The 19,639-nt window shown below is 52.7% G+C and overlaps 2 protein-coding genes across 3 annotated transcripts in view; one reads left to right on the top strand and one right to left on the bottom strand.

The window, feature by feature from the left end:
• Nucleotides 1–19,639, top strand: part of SYN1 (synapsin I) — a 51,977-nt gene that overhangs the window by 26,904 nt on the left and 5,434 nt on the right. For both annotated transcript variants that reach the window (XM_005657788.2, NM_001141988.1), the window contains 4 exon segments: nucleotides 17,003–17,065; nucleotides 18,955–19,097; nucleotides 19,189–19,263; nucleotides 19,362–19,464. In XM_005657788.2, coding sequence (XP_005657845.1) covers nucleotides 17,003–17,065; nucleotides 18,955–19,097; nucleotides 19,189–19,263; nucleotides 19,362–19,464 — 384 coding nt within the window.
• TIMP1 (TIMP metallopeptidase inhibitor 1) lies at nucleotides 9,036–12,075 on the bottom strand (the record flags this gene model as incomplete). The annotated part of the gene is given in 5 exon segments (NM_213857.1): nucleotides 9,036–9,297; nucleotides 9,929–10,053; nucleotides 10,293–10,419; nucleotides 10,605–10,684; nucleotides 11,954–12,075. Coding segments are annotated over 5 exon segments (624 nt in total). The 3' UTR covers nucleotides 9,036–9,126.

Raw genomic sequence — 19,639 nt, 5'->3', positions numbered from 1 at the left:
CTAGTCACCAATGGAGTTCCTGTGTGGTTCAGTGGATTAAGGAGCCAGCGCTGTCACTGCAGTGGCTTGGGTCGCTGCTGTGGCACACGTTTGATCCCTGGCCTGGGAACTTTTGCATGCCATGAGCACAGCCAAAAAAATTTTTTAAATAAAAAATAAGTAGTCACCAGTCAGGGGTGGGGCACATGAGAGGACCTTGTTAAGCATAGTTTGGCTTCTCTTCACCCTGCCTTCCCTAGCCTGGTGATCTACTTACATCCACTTGGTCATGTAGAGCTAGTGGGCAGGGTGCTGTGGGAATAGGGACTTCCTTCCCTTGCTACCAGCAGTCCAGGTGATTTATGGCTCAGCCAGTATTTGCAGAGGGTTCGCAATATGGCAGGTGGATCCAACTCCAAGGCCCCTCTGGTCCAGTCCCTTCCCTGGGCCCAGGATTCATGGTCCTGTGCTGTGAAGAAAGGATGTTTTGAGAGTTCCTGTTATAGCTCAGTGGTTAATGAACCCGACTAGTATCCATAAGGTTGCAGATTCGATCCCTGGCCTCACTCAGCGGGTTAAGGATCTGGCGTTGCTGTGAGCTGTGGTGTAGGTCACAGACGTAGCTCGGATCCCGCATTGCTGTGGCTGTGGTGTAGGCTGGCAGCTGTAGCTCCGATTAGACCCCTAGTGTGGGAACCTCCATATGCCATGGGTGCAGCCGTAAAAAGACAAAAAAGAAAAAGAAAAGAAAGAAAGAGGGGGTGTTTCTGGATGAGATTCAACAGGGCCAGGGATGCAGGGATTGTGCGAAAGGGAAAGAGCAGGAGTCAGGGAGCAATTGAAGGAAGGAGCAAGGGAGGTATGTTAATAGGGTGGGGAGGGTTGCTTTTTCTCCCCCAGTTTTTTCTTTTTTCTTTTTGGCCCCCCTGTGGCATACAGAGTCCCCAGGCCAGGGATCAGATCAGAGCTGCAGTTGCGACCTACACTGCAGCTGCAGTAATGCCAGATCCTTTAACCCACTGTGCCAGGCTGGAGTTCAAACCTGCGTCCTGGCACTGCAGAGACACCAGAGATCTTGTTGCACCACAGTGGAAACTCCTTGCTTTCTTTTTTTTTTTTTTTTTTTTTTTTTGTCTTTTTGCTATTTCTTTGGGCCGCTCCCACGGCATATGGAGATTCCCAGGCTAGGGTCCGGCCTACTCCAGAGCCACAGCAACTCGGGATCCGAGCCGCATCTGCAACCTACACCACAGCTCACGGCAACGCTGGATTGTTAACCCACTGAGCAAGGGCAGGGACCGAACCCGCAACCTCATGGTTCCTAGTCGGATTCGTTAACCACTGCGCCACGACGGGAACTCCTGCTTTCTTTTTTTTTAACTTATTCTTTTTTATTGAGGTAGAGTTGGTTTCCAATAGCATATTAGTTCTAGGCATACAACATAGTGATTCATGATTTTTCTAGATTATACTCCATTTATAGTTCTTATAAAATATTGGCTACATGCCCTGTGCTATACAATATATCCTTGTAGCTTATGGGAGGTTTCTTTTGAGGGGCCAATTTCTTTCTTTTTTTTTTTTTTTTTTTAATCTTTTTAGGTCCACACCCGCGGCATATGGAGGTTCCCAGGCTAGGGGTTGAATCGGAGCCGTAGCCACCAACCTATGCCACAGCCACAGCAATGTAGGATCCGAGCCGCGTCTGCCACCTACACCACAGCTCACGGCAATGCTGGATCCTTGACCCACTGAGCGGGGCCAGGGATCGAACCCACATCCTCATGGTTACTAGTCAGGTTCATGAACCATGAGCCACAACGGGAGCTCCGAGGGGCCAATTTCATTGAGGCAGAACAAGTTCAGAAAAGGGAACATATCATAAGTGTGCCACTCACTGAATTTTCACAAAGTGGACACGTTCCTGTCACCAACACCAAGATCAAGAGATAGAACATGAACCAGATAGATTCCCCAGCACAGTTAGAAGTTGGTGGTCCTGGGAGGCTTGAGGGGATGGGGGAGTTGATAGCCTTCGATTGGTTTGTGAGGTTGAAGAAGGTGGAGCATCCCCAGCTCACCATGGCTGAGCAGAAGTCTGGGTCCAAGGCCAGAGGCTATTATACAAGAGGATTCAATAGCAGATTTAAGGTGCATAGAGATGACAGCCAAGTGCATGGCTTCACGTTCTTCTTGCCAGTGCCCAGGCAGACCAGAGTTCCTCCATGGTCACCGTACAAGGTTGGGATTCAGGTTTGCGGCTTCACGGGGGTGGCAGGCAGGTACCTGGCAGAACCCTACTACTCCACATGCTTCTTTCTCTTCATAGCTTCTGCTCCTGGAAGAGAAGGACCACAGGGGCTAAGGATGGGCAAGGGTTGGTGGGGTAGGGACTGTGAAAGGGAACAGTGGACAGCAAGTAAAGGAGGGGTAGGGAACCGAGAAGCAAGAAGAGAGGGAGGAGAGGGTGCTGGAGTGGGGAAGGGGGTAGAACATGGAGAAGGAACAGGGGCAGGGGATCAGGAGCTGGGGTAAGGAAGTAGGAAGTGGCAAATAGAAGCAGGGAGCAGCTAAAACAGGGAAGACCTGGAGCTGTGGCTGCAGGCCTCCCTGAGGGGTGCACTCAAGGCCCGTTGGCATCCTTACCTGTGGATATTCAGGATGCCTCCCTGATATGCTCCTTCCCTGAGCCCCTTCCAAGGCTCCACAACCCAGTGCCGGTTCCCTTCCCTCCAAGAGCCTAGAGCCTATGCCATGCCCTAAGGGTCAGTAAAGTGTGACCAGATGTCCCTTTGCTGGGACAGACTGTGATCCCCAAGTGGACGGTCCTAAAGATTCAGGACACTATGGAATGGGGATGGGATTTTCTGCAGTGGGCTGAAATTGGGAGTACAGTGTCCTGGGGTTGGGAGAACTTGGTGGAAGAATGCCCCAGGGAAGGGACAGAGAAGCCCAAGGATGAGGCGTCCATGCAGGGAAGGGACAGGCTGGCCAACTCATGATGAGGAATTCTCCTTGTGGATGTCACCACAGCTGTTCTTGGTGGGTGTGGAGATATATAACCATGTTGCTCTTTATATTTGAGCTCTTTCATGATGTGGAGTTTGAGGACCCCTTTCAGATGCTGATTATGAAGAAAAGGGAGAGGGACATGGGTCTGAGGAGCATTTGTGGGGCAAGGAGCTGGGGCCTTAGTATCGCATCAGTAATTTTTAGGTTTCAAAAATCCAACGGAGTTCCCTTTGTGACTCAGCAGAAATGAACCCGACTAGTATCCATGAGGATGTGGGTTCGATCCCTGGCCTCACTCAGTGGGTTAAGGGTCCAGCGTAGCTGTGAGCTGCAGTGTAGGTTGCAGATGCGGCTCGGATTTCATGTTGCTGTGGCTGTGGCGTAGACTGGTAGCTGTAGCTCTGATTCGACCCTTAGCCCAGGAATTTCCATATGCCATACCTACGCCCCTAAAAAACAAAAACCAAAAACCCGACCTATTCCCTCAGCCAGAGCAAGACCAGGGACTTGTGTTTTGGTGAGAAGACAGGTATGGGGAAGAGGTGAGCAGGGTGTCCTGGTGATGTGAGCTCATAGTGCCTCATGGTCTTAATGAGGATGAGTCCCGGGAATCATGCCCTAATCATTTCCTTTGGTGGGTGCTCTACAGTATGAATGGGGTTGGTCCTCAGATTTCACCACTACTGGCATAGAAGGTGTCCAAGACTGGAGAGTGAGATATAGGTGTCAGTCACTGCTGATAAAAAGGAAGGACTGGTCTTACAGAAATCTACCTCTTCTTCAGTTACTGGGGAATGTGGAAAGATGTTTCAACATATGGGGTCATATATTGAGAGCTGTTCCAGTAGGAAGATTTTCCAACTAGAGATATCTAAGAATGGGGAAATGGGTCTGGGCAGTGGTGGGGGGTAGGGGGCAGTCGTCAATCAGTAAGGGCTGTATGGATGAATGGGGTTTTATAAATGGAAAATTTTTAAATGGGCTTATCAGTGAGGTAGATACTGGAATTCCCTTGTGGTACATTGGGTTAAGGATTCTGCTTTGTCATTGCTTTGGCTTAAGTTCGATCCCTAGCCGGGAAACTTGCACATGAGGTTGGTGGGGCCGAAAACAAAGTCAGTAAGGTAGATCTCGATGATGGATATTTTTGAATGGGAAGATTTGACAATGGGAACATTTTAATAGGCATAGGAATGGAGAGATATGCCAGTCGGATGCATGAATGGAAAGATTTGTCAATAGAAGTTGTCAATGAGAATTATGTCATTGAAAGGTATTTATGAATAAAGAGATTTGTCAGCTGAGATCATAGGAGATAGGCCAATGGATTGGGTAATTATGAAGGGAACTGTTAGTTACTGGGGTCCATCAGTGGGTGATAGATTACTCCTGGGTATTTGTGAATGGGGAGATTTGGCAGTCGGGGTCATCAATGGAGATATGTTAATGGGTTATTTATGAATAAGGAGGTAGAGCAACAGAGGTGTTTGTGAGTAGGGTATTTGTGAAATAGGGAATTTGTACAGTGAAGAGGCAGGACTTTTCGAAGGAAAGATTTACCACAGGCTTAGAGATTTGTCACCTGTAGTCTTGGCATCAGTAGAGATTTATAAATGTGATTTGTCCACAGCGAGGACTTCATAGAGGGGAATGTTATCACTGGGGCGGGGGGGAGGTTAGGGATTGTCCTCAGAAGTCTTTGAAAATGTTGGTATTTGGGGGACCTCCTGTCATGGCTCAGAGGTTAATGAATCTGACTAGTATCCATGAGGACGCAGGTTCGATCCCTGGCCTTGCTCAGTGGGTTAAGGATCTGGCACTGCTGTGAGCTGTGGTATAGGTTGCAGATGCAGCCCAGATCTTGTGTTGCTGTGGCTGTGGTGTAGGCTGGTAGCTACAGCTCCGATTCACCTCCTAGCCTGGGAACCTCCACATGCCACGGGTGCAGCCCTAAAAAAGCAAAAAGAAAAAAGTTGGTATTTTTAAGTGGAGTAATTTGCGCAGTGGGAAGCAGTGTACAAGTATCACAATAATGAGAAAAAAATAACATACGAGGGTAGTAAATATTTGTAACATCTCCAGGGGAGCTTATCAGGATCACAAATTAAACTAAGGTTTCTGGGGCGCATTTATTCATTACCACTGACATTATACATTATTTCCAATACTGTAAATTATCCCTCCTGACATTATACATGATTTTCAATATTGCAAATAATTACTCATGATAAGAATGATCACTACTAACGTTATATATTAAATTACATTTATCATACTACTACTAATTAATATTTATAAGTGCTGTGTGCCAAGCACTGTTCCAGGCAATTTACATGTAAAGTCACATCATCCCTATGAATTAGGCATTCTTTTTGTGCCAACTTTACAAATGTGGAAACTGAGTCATAAAAAGGTAATGTGGGAGTTCCCTTGTGGCACAATGGGTTAAGGATCTGGCATTGTCACTGCAGCAGCTCTGGTCACTGACGTGGCATGGGTTTGATCCCTGGCTTGGGAACTTGCACAGGCTGTAGATGCAACCAAAAATAATTTTTTTTTTTTTTTTGTATTTTCTAGGGCCGCACCCATGGCATATGGAGGTTCCCAGGCTAGGGGCCAAATCGGAGCTATAGCTGCTGGCCTACACCACAGCCACAGCAACGCGGGATCTGAGCGCATCTTCGACCTACACCACAGCTCATGGCAACGCCAGATCCTTAACCCAGTGATCAAGGCCAGGGATTGAACCTGCAACCTCATGGTTCCTAGTCGGATTCGTTAACCAAGCCACGACAGGAACTCCAAAAAAAGTTTGTTTTAAAGAGGTAATAAGATTTCCCCAAGGACTCAGAGCTGGTACATGGAAGGGGCGGGTTTAAATGCAGATGATCTAGAGTTCCAGTCCTGGCTCAGCGGAAACGAATCTGACCGGCATCCATGAGAACCCAGGTTCAATCCCTGGCCTCACTCGGTGGGTTGAGGATCCGTCATTACCGTGAGCTGTGGTGTAGGTTGCAGATGCGGCTCGGATCCTGTGTTGCTGTGGCTGTGGTGTAGGCTGGCAACTACAGCTCCAATTCAACCCCTAGCCTGGGAGCCTCCATATGCCGTGGATGCGGCCCTAAAAAGACAAAAAAAAAAAAAAAAAATTGCAAATGATCTGACTCTAGTGTTTATGCTCTTAACCACTATACTACACTGCCGGTCTAGAAATTAAAATCACTGTTAGTAATGTTACCCAGGAAGTTGTTACGAGAGCTTCATATATTTTAGCCGCCCCCCCCCCCAACCCAGTGGGCGAATACATCCATTCATCATCCTCCAACCCTAGCACAGACCTCAGGAGGATTCTGCGTAGAGACTGCGAGGCCCTTCTTTTGGGAGAAGTCCTGAGGCTCGGGTGAGGGAACAGCCAGCTTCCAGGCTACCCGTGGGGCTGGACCCCACGCGTCACACCTTACAGGGCTGCCACCCCCGTGTGCTTCTGCTCAGCCATCAGAGTCTCTTGCAAGCAGAGGTTCACACACAGACACACGGAATGCTAGTGGGGGGGGGGGAGTAACTTATTTCCCTCACTTTAGTGAAGTTTCTAGAAGAGCGATGGGGGATGTAGTGAGCCCAGGACTACAGATATCCAACCAGAAAGCCCTGCTGGGGACTGGGAGAGGTGGCCTTGGATGCTGTTCTAGACTCTGTGGAAAGGGCTGCAGTAGGGCCGGCTGGTCAGCCCCACGACGCTTTTTGGTCCTGATCCACGTGGGCAGGTCGGCAGGAGAGCGGCCCCCCCCACACTAGGCTCCATCCTTCTTCTGCCACTTTCTACTTCACCTTTTCCCCAGGGATTAAATAGCCAAGCACTCAGGGAATAGGCCCTGGGTTCAGGGGCCAGGGTAAGAATGTGGGAAGCTGGCACTAGCGTTTGGTGAACTGTCAAGAGCTGCCAAACTCCTGCTGGCAGCTGAGCCAATACCAACAGGGCCACCGGGGCCTAAGTCCTTGCCTTATACGTGGACCCTTCAGCATAGGCTGCCATTTGCCCCTTTTGGTGGACAGGGTTCAGATCCTCCCAGGGCATAACATAAGCAAGGTGTAGACGTTGACATAGAAATTGTTACTGGATGTATCTGTGTAGGGTTGCTCAAACTCTCAAAATTCACCCATCCAGAGTTCCCATTGTGGCTCAGTGGGTTATGAACCCAGCTAGTGTCCCTGAGGATGCAAGTTTGATCTCTGGCCTCGCTCAGTGGGTTAAGGATCCGGCGTCGCTGTGAACTGTGGTGTAGATTGCAGATATGGCTCGGATCCCATGTGGCTGTGGCTGTGGTGCAGGCCGGCGGCTACAGCTCCAAGTCAACCCCTAGCCTGGGAACCTCCACATGCCATGGGTGCGGCCCTAAAAGGAAAAAAAAAAAATCCACGCATTCCTGGAACATACCATGGGCCCTGGGGGAACCTCCCAGTAGTGCAAAAGGACAGGCCCACAGAGGATTCAGGGGGCCACGCTCGATATCCCAAAACACCCTGGAGGAGACCTTGTTGGTAGCACCAGTGGGTAGCCCGAAGGGAATTTGAGAGGTCTTTTCCTTCAAAAAAGAAGGTGTATGTAAAGCCGATGCAGGTCGACAGGACACTTGAGTGTTCCACTGAATGTTTGTGCCAATTTGAAAGTCCAGTGCCCAGGGCCTCACTTGAGTCAGGATGTTTGGATGGTAGGCGGCAGGTACCAGCTGTAGAAGCAGGAAGGTCTGAGGAAGAGAGTGTTTGAAGGGTCTCCCACTCAGTTTTTATGGGGGAAGAAGAACCGGGAAGGGAAGGCTCCCATCTAGAGGCCTCAGTTTTTTGGTTTTGTTTTGGGTATTTTTTGTTTGTTTGTTTTTTTAGGGCCACACCTGCTGCCTATGGAGGTTCCCAGGTTATGGGTCCAATTGGAGCTACAGCTGCTGGCCTACACCACGGCCACAGCCACACAGGATCCCAGCCACGTCTGCGAGCTACACCACAGCTCACGGCAATGCCAGATCCTTAACCCACTGAGCGAGGCCAGGGATCGAACCCGTATCCTCATGGATGCTAGTTGGGTTCATTAACTGCTGAGCCACAACAGGAACTCCTAGAGGCCTCCGTTTTGCTGAGGGGACAGCTGTGTAGGGGAAGGCGCGTGTGTTGGGGGGCGCAGTGGGGAAAGGTGGGGTGAGGCACCTGGTTGGTCCTGATTTGGAGCCTGCTCCTCTTCACTGCTGTCGACATGTCCTTCAAAGCTGGTCGGAGGAGTGAAGGGAGAGGTCGGGGAGCAGGGAGAAGGGCAGAGTTTGGGGATTTGCAGATCACACCTTCTTCCCCATCCCTCCTTTTTCCCCCAAACACCTGCTTCCAAGGAATCTCCCGCAGGCCATGGGTGGAGGACCAGGGCTACCCTTTACTTCCAGAGTCCCTGGCTGGGTTATGTTGTGAGGGGGCCTCTCGGCCTCCTGGGGAGTCTCCCCCTTTCACTCAAGTCAGACCCACGGTGCAGAACCAAGAATGGGGACATTAACACCCCCAGGTTTGGATGGGGTAAAACGTCCTAGCTGGATGACATTGGGACAGTGCCTGAGGCAAGGAGGAAAGCTGTGTACCAATTGATAGGGCATATGTCAATGATCTTTTCAACTGGAGGGATTTATGAATGAGGTATTGGCCAATGAGGTAGTGATTTGGCAGCAGTGGGATAATTTCTGAACTGGAGAGCCCACGGTGCAGACAGGAGCTGCAGAGTAATCTACTCAAATGTTTAAAAGTATCGAGTAGAGAGATGATCCGACGAGTCGCGGCTAATAAGGCAGGCTGAATGGTCATTACTGATGGTGCAGACACCAGCGCTAATGCCAATGGAGAGACTTATTCCCAGTGCCTCAAACTTTATGTAAAATATAAAAAAGCATCTGACACCCCCCCCCACCTCCCCCCAGCCTTGGTCCCGGGGGGTTCCCCCCTCCTCCCCGGGGTCCTCAGTGACATGAGTTTGTTCGCAGATACGATGCAGGGACACTGCCTGCTGGGTGGTAGTTCTTTATTTCATCATCTTGGAGAAAGACAGGTGGGAGCGGGAAGAGAGGTGAACACTGTGCAGGTTTCGGCTTCTGCTGGGCGCAGGATTCAGGCCACCCGGGGCCGCAAGGACTGCCAGGTGCACATTCCTGGCTCCCGGGGCATGCAGGCAAGGTGGCGGCTCTGGAAGCCCTTGTCAGAGCCTGTGAGGAGCTGGTCTGTCCACAAGCAGTGAGTGTCACTCTGCAGTTTGCAGGGGATGGATGTGCAGGGAAACACCTGGAGGAGGGGAGGGGAGGCGCATCTCTGAGGGCTTCTCCTGCCCTGCCTCCCCTCCAGAGAAGACCTTTCCTCTCCCCAACTTTCAACATGGAGCTGCTGGGAGACTTAGTGTCACCCCAGGTGACTCAAGAACAGTCCCTCCCATCGAGGGGAACAGCCAATTGGGCTTGGCGAGATTGACAGTAATCCAGGGAAAGGATCAGTTTTCTGGAATGGTGGCGCGGGGGGGGGGGTGGTGGAATACGGGCAGACAGTCAGGTGGGTCTCCCTCCAGGCAGGCAGAAGAAGGAGCCGTGGGGCTCAAAGCCAGCCTCTGGGGTCAGGGCCAGCTGTCTTGGAACAGTCAGAGCAGCAGAACAGTCACAAGGGGGAGTTAGAGGGACGGGAAGCAGCCAGGAGGTCCAGGGAACAGCGAATCCCCAGGTATCAGACACAGGGCAAAGGAACAAGCAGAATGTCCAAAGGGAACAGTCTCAGATTTGGGGGAACAGCAAGAGATCAGGGACATCCCTAGGGTTTCGGGAGCAGCCTTAGGGACAAGGAATAGAGAGAGCAAGAAACAAGCCACGGTTTGGGGGAAGAGCCCAAGGACCGCCCTCCAGGTGGTGGGTAGGGTCCTGGCACTCACTGTGCATTCCTCACAGCCAGCAGCATAGATCTCGGTGAAGCCCTGGCGCTGAGCTGAGCTCAGACTGTTCCAGGGAGCCACAAAACTGCAGGTGGTGATGTGCAGGTGCCCGTTCCACAGTTGTCCTGGGTGGGAGTGAGGGTGGGGGAGAATATCAACAGGCGGCTTCTGATTGGCTGAGCCAGGGGCAGGGTGGCTTCCGATTGGTGTTCCCAGGAGTACAGACCCCCCCCCCCCGGTGGGCAAAGCCCCAGCCTTCTGATAGGCTGAGATTGGGGCGGTTCCCATTTCAATTGGGACCCTTCCCTCAGAGCCTCGCCTCCCTTGCGGTTGCCAGGCAAAGGGCGAGAGGGCGGTGCCTCACCAGCTATGAGAAACTCCTGGCTGCGGTTCTGGGACCTGTGGAAGTATCCGCAGACGCTCTCCATGGCGGGGGTGTAGATGAACCGGATGTCAGGGGCATCCCCCAAGGCATTGAACCCTTTGAACATCTGTCAGTGGATGAGGGGAAGAGTCTTTTACTGACATAACCCTCCTGCTCCACACTCTTCTCTGAAGCCTTAGAGCATCCTGAGATCACGGCTAACTGCCTCACCAAACCGGTGGCCAGAGGCTTTTATTCTGATGGGGAGGGAGATGCTGGGAACTACTGGGGAAAGGGTAGGAGAAATAATACCTTGGTCATCTTGATCTCATAACGCTTGTACGAGGCGGTCTGGTTGAACTCTGGGGCTCCCACAAACTTGGCCCTGATGACTGCAGGAGAGAAGGGGCAGAAATGAGTCAAGTGTGTTCCTGTCGTGGCTCAGGGGAAACAAATCTGACCAGCATCCATGAGGACACAGGTTTGATCCCTGGCCTCGCTCAGTGGGTTAAGGATCCAGCGTTGCTGTGGCTGTGGCGTAGGCCAGTGGCTACAGCTCCAATTCGACCCCTAGGCTGGGAACCTCCATATGCCGCGGGTGTGGACCTAAAAAGACAAAAAAAAAAGAGAGAGAGAGAGAGAGAGAAATGAGTCAAATGCGCTGTGTGAGCCAAGAAAATAAAATAATCACAATAATGCTAGCAAAGCACATACTTAAATAGGGATTGCTGGATGCCAGACAGCACACATTTACACATGGTTTACACATTTGTAAATGGCTCCGTCTGTATATTGAATGCCTACACTTCACCAGGCACTGCTTCAAGCCCTTTTCATATATTCATCATGTGTTCATTCAACAAACATTTTGGAGCCCTTGCTCTGTGCCAGGCACTATTCTGGGTGTTAGGGACACAACAGTGAACAAAACACAGACGATCTCTTCCCTCGTGGAGCTCACATTCTAGCCAGGAGGGAACAGACTAAACACAAGCAAAATAATTAAGTGTGTGGAAGGTTAGGAGATATTCCGTGAGATGGGGAACTTCAGAGCTGAATGAGGAGGATTAGGGGTACTAAGGATCAGAGGCTCAAGCTTTGGGGGGTTTTTTTGTTTGTTCATTTGTTTTGTTTTGCTTTTTAGGGCCACACCTGCGGCATATGGAGGTTCCCAGGCTAGGGGTCTAATCAGGGCTGTAGCTGCCCGCCTACACCACAACCACAGCCACTCGGGATCCGAGCTGCGTCTGCGACCTACACCACAGCTCACGGCAACGCCAGATCCTTAACCCACTGAGCAAGGCCAGGGATCGAACCCGCACCCTCATGGTTCCTAGTCGGATTCGTTTCCACTGCGCCATGACGGGAACTCCAGGGGCTCACGTTTTGAACAGGGTGGTCAGAGAAGGCCACCCTGAGAAGGTGACATTTAAAGCAGCCACCCACGTGGAGACTGGCGAGGACGACGGGCCAGTACAAAGGCCCTGAGGTGGGGACAGGGCCTGGAGTCATCAAGAAAGCGTGCGGATGCCGGAGCGGCTAAAGCAAGAGTCAGCGTGGGGCAGAGTGGATTTGTTCTGGAGGCAGGCACCACAGTGAACGCCCCTGGGGACTGAGGGAAACCGGAGCACAGGGTGTGTGGGCAGGATGGGAACACTCACCCAGGTCGGAGCTGCAGAAGGCCGTCTGTGGGTGGGGTGGGACGCAGGTACAGGCTCGGCTGGGGGCAGTCAGCCACAGCAGCAGCAGGATGCCAGAGGCCAGGGGTGCAAAGGGGGCCATGATCTGTTCTGCGGGGGTGGGGAGGAGGGTTCAGAGGGCCCCCAGCCCAGCCAATCCACAGACCTGGGCAGGCCTTGCACCCCATCCTACCCCTGCCCCGCAACACGGGGTTGAAGAGTTTGGGAACTTTAAGGGCCTTTTGGATTTGAGCGCCCAGGGGAGTTTAGGGGGCCAGGGTCGGGGGGGTGGTAGAGTTTAGGGGTTGTGGAATTTGAGGGGATCAAGGGGAACTGGGTGAGTGGGGAGTTCTGGGATTGTAGTGTTTGCAGGAAAAGGAGGGCTGGGGGAGTTGGAGGATTTAAGGATATTGAAGACATTGGAAGGTTGAGGAGCTGGGATGAGGAATTTGGAGTTTGGGGGAAAGTGGGGCGTCTGGGGGTTGCGCATACTGAGAGGTTGAGGAGGCAGGGAAGTTGGGGAGTTTGGAGGGGAAGGGGGGTTTAGGGAGTGGAGCCTGAGGGATTAGGGAGCAGAGGAAGCATTGAGGTTTAGGAAGTTGAAGATTTAGGAGCCTTGGCAAGTTTAGGGAGCTTCAGGGGTTTGGGTGGGGGGACCAGAAAGGAATTTAAGGGAGTTGGCAGCATGGGAGGCATCTGTGACATTAGGGGCTCCTGGGTTTGCGGGAGCTGGGGATGGATGTCAGGGCTTCAAAGGAGTTTCGAGTGTCAGGACTGGGGGAGCAGTTCCAGACACCCCCACCCCAGCCACCCTCTTCCCCTGGACCAGCCCAGGGTCCCGGTACCCGCTGGCCAGCCTGAGCAGCCGAGAATCTGGCAGGAAAGCTCCAGCCCGGTTCCAGGCCTCGCGGGCCGCCTCAGCCCCTGCTTACCTCTGGTGTAGCTTCTCTGGACGCTGAGTCTGTGGCGATGGCGGCAGGGCCTGAGCAGCGGAGGATAAATGTCCACGGCGAGGGGCGGGGTGGCAGCGGGAAGGGAAACCACAGGCCTCCAGGCTTCCTGGATGCATTACTCATCCGCCCACCATCCGTGAGGCCAAGGGGCGGGCCGGGGCTGCCGAAAAGGAGATGCGCCCTCCCTCTCTCCCCCCCCCCACCAAGCCTCACCCTGACCACCCCTCCCCCATCTCCACGTCAGGCACCGGCCCGATTCCACTCCGTGCAATGCCCGAAAGTCTCCCAAGTCTCTCTGATCGATCGCCCCCATCCCCCAAACTCCCTGTGACTGAAGCCTGAATTAGTGCATTCCTTCAATAAACGTTTCTTGGGCGGGGGAAGGCAGAAAGCAAATTAAGTAGAAGCAGTGGAGGGAGATGGGGCAGGTGAATGGTGGAGAGATACAAAGTGGGGAAACTGAGGCACAGAGAGGTTACATGATTTCTCCAAAGCCACTCAGGGGCAGGACTGGGATTTAAGCTCAGGTGGCCTGGAGCCAGAGCCCGGGCCCTACCCCTTCTCACAGAATACACAGGCAAATAGCACTTATATAGCACCAAGTGTGGCCCGGGCTCTCAGCATCATTTATCTCACTTAGAGCTCACTCTAAGCCTCTGAGATGGGTACCGGTATTATTCCCATTTTAGAGATGAGACGTAAATGAAATGAACCTTCACGGGATGACCGGGCACAGCTGGAATTGGAAGCCAGGGTAACTGGCACCAGGATCTTAACCCAGGCGTGGCAGAGTCCTGGCAAGCGGGAAAAGTCGCCGGTGAATTAATGAGCATTGGGGTGGGGGGGAGTCGAATGGTGGTGAAAGAGGCTAGTGAGTCAGTAGAAAACTCATCCCCTCCCATCCTGCCCTACCCCTTCCCCACCAACCCTCCCACGCCCCTGGTGGGGGGCGGGGTGAAGCAATCCCTGCCCACCAGCTTCCAGATGCTGCCTGAATCTTCCCTGGGGTCCTGGGAAAGGGCTCTGAGGGCGGATCAACATCCTTAGTTAGTTCGGGGAAGACAAACCAATAATAATGATGATGGTAGGGATGCTAACAGCCACTTACGGAGCACTGACTGCCTACTGCACCCTGAAGCCTGCGTGTGATTCTCTCATCCAGTCTCCATCCCCCCCCCCCCGCCCCAGCTGATTAAACTTGATGAACTCAGGGAGGTTAGCCCCAGTCGACACCAACGCAAGATCACCGCTGCAGGAACTACCGCCCGCACTGCGGAGTGCTTACTGCGCATCAAGCACCGCTCTAAAATCTTCATACTTTATCTGTTGGTCAATGCCGAAGACTTCCTCGGTAATTAATATTGGCTCACCTAGGGATGTTAAACCCATAATAATAACAGTGCCCACCACTTTTTGAGGAGGGAGGCTTCCTGTGTGCCAGATGCTGTGCTAAGCATCTTTCCCAAAATGCCCAGTGTGTTCCTCACGCCGTCTGGGAGTGCGTTCATGTTGTCATCACACAAGATGAGCAAACCAAGACACACAAAGGGGTCGAGTGACCTGCCCAGGAATGACAGGGAAGAGATGACTCTGTTGTGGGGCGGGGGGGGGGGGGGCAGATAAGAGGGAAGGGAAGTCAACCAAGAATTTGGAGAAGCTGGTTGTGAAAGTGGGGAGTGAGAGTGAATGAGACGGGGGCTGAGTAAGTCAGTGGTGGGGCAAAGGGAGAAGTGAGGGCAGGGAAAGTCCTGCCGCGGCCCCCCACTGAACCCTGTTTCTGACGCCAGCTCTGTAACTGAAACCCGAGTCAGCACGGTTTTGCGGCCTGTCTACACGTGAGGGGTGGGGGGTGGGGAGTCTGGGTTATCCTGCAGGTTTGGAAACTGGTGGGGTTTCGTGGAGGGGTATCTAGCTGTATGGCCATCTGGGAAGCTGGATGCGTGGGGGGGCATGTGGGGTCCAGCTGGGTGTGCAGCGGGGGCGTTACCAGGCAATTCCCCCTCTCCACAGCGAGTGCTTGGACCTGAGGGTGCCCTTTGTACAGATCAGGAAACTGAGGCGCCGAGAGGGTTCAGTGGCCCTCCTGGGGTCGCACAAGGCCTTAGGAAGAGGAGAGGCCAAGATTCAAACCTGGGGCTCACCACGGGATCCCAGTGTTCAGAGCTCCCTGGACGCACACATGTGCGGACACACAAATACACATACACACAGTGTGGTGTTCAGGCTCACGTCCAGAGGAAACCAAGAGGGTTGCTGAAAAGGGCCCGAAAACCTCACGGTGTGTACCTGTGCGCTTGGGCACAGCTCCCCGCCGTCTCCGCCTCTGTGCGTGCCTTTAGGTGATGTGTGCCTCTCTGTGTGTCCGGTGTGTGTGCTTGCGTGTGTACTCGAGGGTTCTGGGCAGCCCAGTGTGTTTTGTGTTGCTTCTGGAGTCGTGCCTGCCTCTGTACGGCGCGTCTGGGCATGCATGTAATTGAGGGATGTGCTGTCACCTCTGTAAGCTGCGTGCGCGCCTGCTTTACGTCACTTGCAGCGTCTGCCTTGTTCTCGCTGGAACGCTACCTGGAGGCTCCCAGGAACAACTTGGCGCCCGTCAGCACCCCATCCTGACGCCAGTCATTTGTGAAAGGAGGGAAGTCGGAGGGTGGGGGGGGGAGCAGAGGGAGGGTGAGACCTGAAGGTCAGTCGGTCACTGGGTCACCCTGACCCCACGGGTTTCCTGTGCCTGTCGGGAACCAGGAACCGCTGCCGCCTCAGCAGCCCCTCCCGGAACGCCATCCTCTACCCGGTCGCCCGTGGGCACAGCGGAGGGAGGGCATGACCTTGCACATGCATCCCCTCCATGGTGGGGCTGGGGTCGGCCGACTGGGTCCCCTCTACCCCGCCAAGGAGACTTGTATCCCCATGCCTGAATGGGTGTGAGTGTGTGTGCACACACACACCCTGGGGTGTTGTCCATATACTTAGGAGGTTGTGGGTGTCTCTGGTTGTGTGCATGCCTCTCCATTGGTATAGACAGCAAGACACGTCATGTGTGTTTGTGTGTGTGTGTGTGTGTGTGTGTGCGCGCACGCGTGTGCCCTTGTGCACCCAGGGGTGTGATGTGAGTCTCTGTGTCATGAGTCTCGGTGGTTGTGTGAATGCCTAGAAGTGTGTGTGCCTCTGTATGCGGCGTGGGTCCTTCTGTTTGTCGTGCCCATGCCCAGGAGGGTTGCATGTGTATCTGTGAATCTTGAATATGTGCCCACTTCTGTTGTGTGTGCCTGTGAGAGTTGTGCGTGTCTCTGCATTCTGTGGCTGTGCCTCTGAGGGTTGTTCGTGTGGCATGGGTAAACCCTTCACGTTGTGGGTCCCTCTGTTTTGTGGATTTGGGTGAGAGGAAGGCTCTGTGTATGCCTGTGCCCCAAAATGTTGATTGTGTGGCTGTGAGTGCTGAGTGTGTGCTGCGGGGCTGGCTGACTGTGTGGGTCTCTGCGCAGCCAGAGAGCAAGGCGCACTCTGGAGCCTGTGTTGGTGGTGGGTCTTTCTTAATTTTTTTAAAAAAGTATAGTTGATTTAGAATGTTGTGCCAGTTTCTGCTGTACATTTAGAACGGTGGTGGGTCTTTTCATCGCTTGGGTCTCAGCGGGCGTGGGAACCTCTGGTGTGGCTGTACAGATCTGAGTTCTGAGGGTTTGTGTGTCTGGCTGAGGGGTCCAGTTGCTACATGCTCACCACCACACCCCCACGCACACATTTGCACACACTCACTTCTTTATCATCCATTCACTGTAAAAACAAACTTTCCCTTTTCCGGAAAAGTCCCCCACCCTTACCCCCTGCCTCTGCCCAGGAAAGCAGAGGCGGGAAGTCTGGAACTTGGGGGTGGTGGAGGGAGGGACAGGCAGGCAGGGCTCTGGGTTCGATCCTGGGCTCAGAGGTGCTGTGGGAACCCCAGCTGCTGACTCCTTATCTCTGACCCACCTTTTCTGGGAAAGTGGCTCCTGCTGGATGAGCTCCCCCCCAAGCACCACCCACACTCCGGGCGGTTGGCCCTGCCCCCCCCCCTTGACCAGGCTCTGCCTTTCCACCCTACCAGCTCAGCAGCACAACGTACCCTGTGGTTGTGAAGATGGGGCATGCGCACTCTGGGATGGGCAAGGTAAGACCCCCCGTGGGGTGTGTATGTGTGTCTTCGTAAATGATGCATGCCCCTGGCATTGTGCGGATGTAAGTCCAGGCAGACCTTGTCTTACTGCACTTCGCTTTATTGTGTTTCACAGGCACTGCATTTTTTACACATTGAAGGTTTGTGGAAACCCTGTGTTGGCAGGTGATGGTTAGCATCTTTTAGCAATAAAGCATTTCAATTAAGGTGTATACATTATTTTCTTTTAGACATTTAGATGTATCACACACTTATAGAATACAGTATAAACATAACTTTTATGTGTACTGGGAAAGCAAAAAATTCATGTGACTTGCCTTATTGTGACCTCCACTTATTGTGGTGATCTGGGATGGAACCCACAATATCTTGGAGAAGGTACACCTGTAGAGATGCATTGTGCATTCAGCACACACACAGTAATTCTATATGATTGTATGTCCTGGGGTGTCTTTATCTATGATTTTTTCCTCATGTTCTTAGATTTTGTTGGCCCAATTTTCTATCATGCATTCAGCCAGTTTTGTATGTCTTGTTATTTTGTGAGTGTATCCAGCATTGTGTCTATATATAGGCAGGCCTCTGTATTAAACACACATGCATCATTTTTTTTTCCGCTTCTCAGGGCCGCACATGTGGCATATGGAAGTTCCCAGGCTAGGGGTCGAAGTGGAGCTGCAGCTGCCAGCCCACACCACAGCCACAGCCACACCAAATGTGAGCTGAGTCTGCGACCTACACTACAGCTCACAGCAATGTGAGATCCTTAACCCACTGAGTAAGGCCAGGGATCAAACCCCCATCCTCATGGATACAAGTCACGTTCCTTACCACTTAGCCACAATGGGAACTCCACACACTACATCGTCTTTTATGTTCAAGAGTCTTAGGGTCCTGCATACTGTCCATCCATCTGATTTTTTTTTTTTTTTGTCTTTTTGCCTTTCCTGGGGCTGCTCCTGCGGCATATGGAGGTTCCCAGGCTAGGGATCTAATCAGAGCTGTAGCCGCCGGCCTACACCAGAGCCACAGCAACGCTGGATCCAAGCTGCATCTGCACCCTATACCACAGCTCATGGCAACGCTGGATCTTTAACCCACAGAGCAAGGGCAGGGATCGAACCTGCAACCTCATGGTTCCTAGTCGGATTCGTTAATCACTGAGCGATGACGGGAACTCCCATCCATCTGATTTTGTCTCTGTGTCAATAAAAAGCAGACTTGAGGGAGTTCCCCTTGTGGCTCAGGGGCTACAAACCCAACTCGTATCCATGAGGATATGGGTTTGATCCCTGGCCTTGCTTGGTGGGTTAAGGATCCGGCGTTGCCGTGAGCTGTGGTGTAGATCACAGATGTGGCTCGGATCCCGCATGGCTGTGGCTGTGGTGTAGGCCAGCAGCTGTAGCTCCGATTGGACCCCTAGCCTGAGAACCTCCATATGCCGCTGGTGCGGCCCTAAAAAGCAAAAAAAGAAAAAAAGAAAAAGAAAGCTTGAAATTTGTATGTTTGCATGTGTCCATGATTCTGTACGTTTATATATTGTGTGTCCAACTGATTTTGTGTCTGGGTGCTGATACGCGTATATGCACACAATTTCCCCACAGCTTTATTGAGATAGAATTCACATGCCATACAACTTGCCCATTTAAACAATTCTAGATAACAATTTTTAGTGTATTCAAAGAATCATACACACCCGATTTGGTGTCTGTGTGTACGTGTGAAAACCAGGAGACCCACAATTAACACATGCTTGAGTGCCTTGGGGTGGCCACCAGATTTTTATGCTCTCAGCTCGCCTGTGTCATGTGCCCCAGGGCGACCCTGCTACCCATTGCTGCTCCATCCTGACCACGCCCTGCCCCCTGCCCCGCCCCGCACAGGTCAAGGTGGACAACCAGCACGACTTCCAGGACATCGCAAGTGTCGTGGCTCTGACCAAGACATATGCCACTGCCGAGCCCTTCATTGATGCCAAATACGATGTGCGTGTCCAGAAGATTGGGCAGAACTACAAGGCCTACATGTAAGTGGAGAGACCAGGGTCTGCGTAGGGGACCCCTGCCCGGCCTTGTGTGGCCCAGGCCCCCCTGAGCCTGTCTCCCCTTGTTCTCCAGGAGGACGTCGGTGTCAGGAAACTGGAAGACCAACACCGGCTCCGCGATGCTTGAGCAGATTGCCATGTCTGACAGGTGGGCGGCCTGAACTGGGGCAGGGGGGGAGGAGGAGAGTGGAAGCGTGGCCGCCTGCATCAGGCACTGACAGGCTTCCTTGCCTCGTGTCTTGGCAGGTACAAGCTGTGGGTGGACACGTGCTCGGAGATCTTTGGGGGACTGGACATCTGTGCAGTGGAAGCGTTGCATGGCAAGGACGGGAGGGATCACATCATCGAGGTGGGAGCCCCCGGAATTGGTGGGGGCACAGAGGGGGGAGCAGGTGCAGGGCAGCAACACTCTGTCAACTGTGAAGCACGCCAGGGCCAAAAAGCCCTGCGTGAATGGCAAGATGTTTAGCAAAGTGCCTGGTGAACTAGGACACTCTTGGCAAATGGCAAAAGACTGAGTACTC

This window comes from Sus scrofa, chromosome X (assembly GCF_054392235.1).
Source record: "Sus scrofa isolate SSC_HxYL_T2T_F1_AM1 chromosome X, Sscrofa_HxYL_maternal_Yorkshire_Landrace_v2.0, whole genome shotgun sequence".
NCBI classification, from domain to species: Eukaryota; Metazoa; Chordata; class Mammalia; order Artiodactyla; family Suidae; genus Sus; species Sus scrofa.
This window is presented reverse-complemented; position numbering and strand designations above follow the sequence as displayed.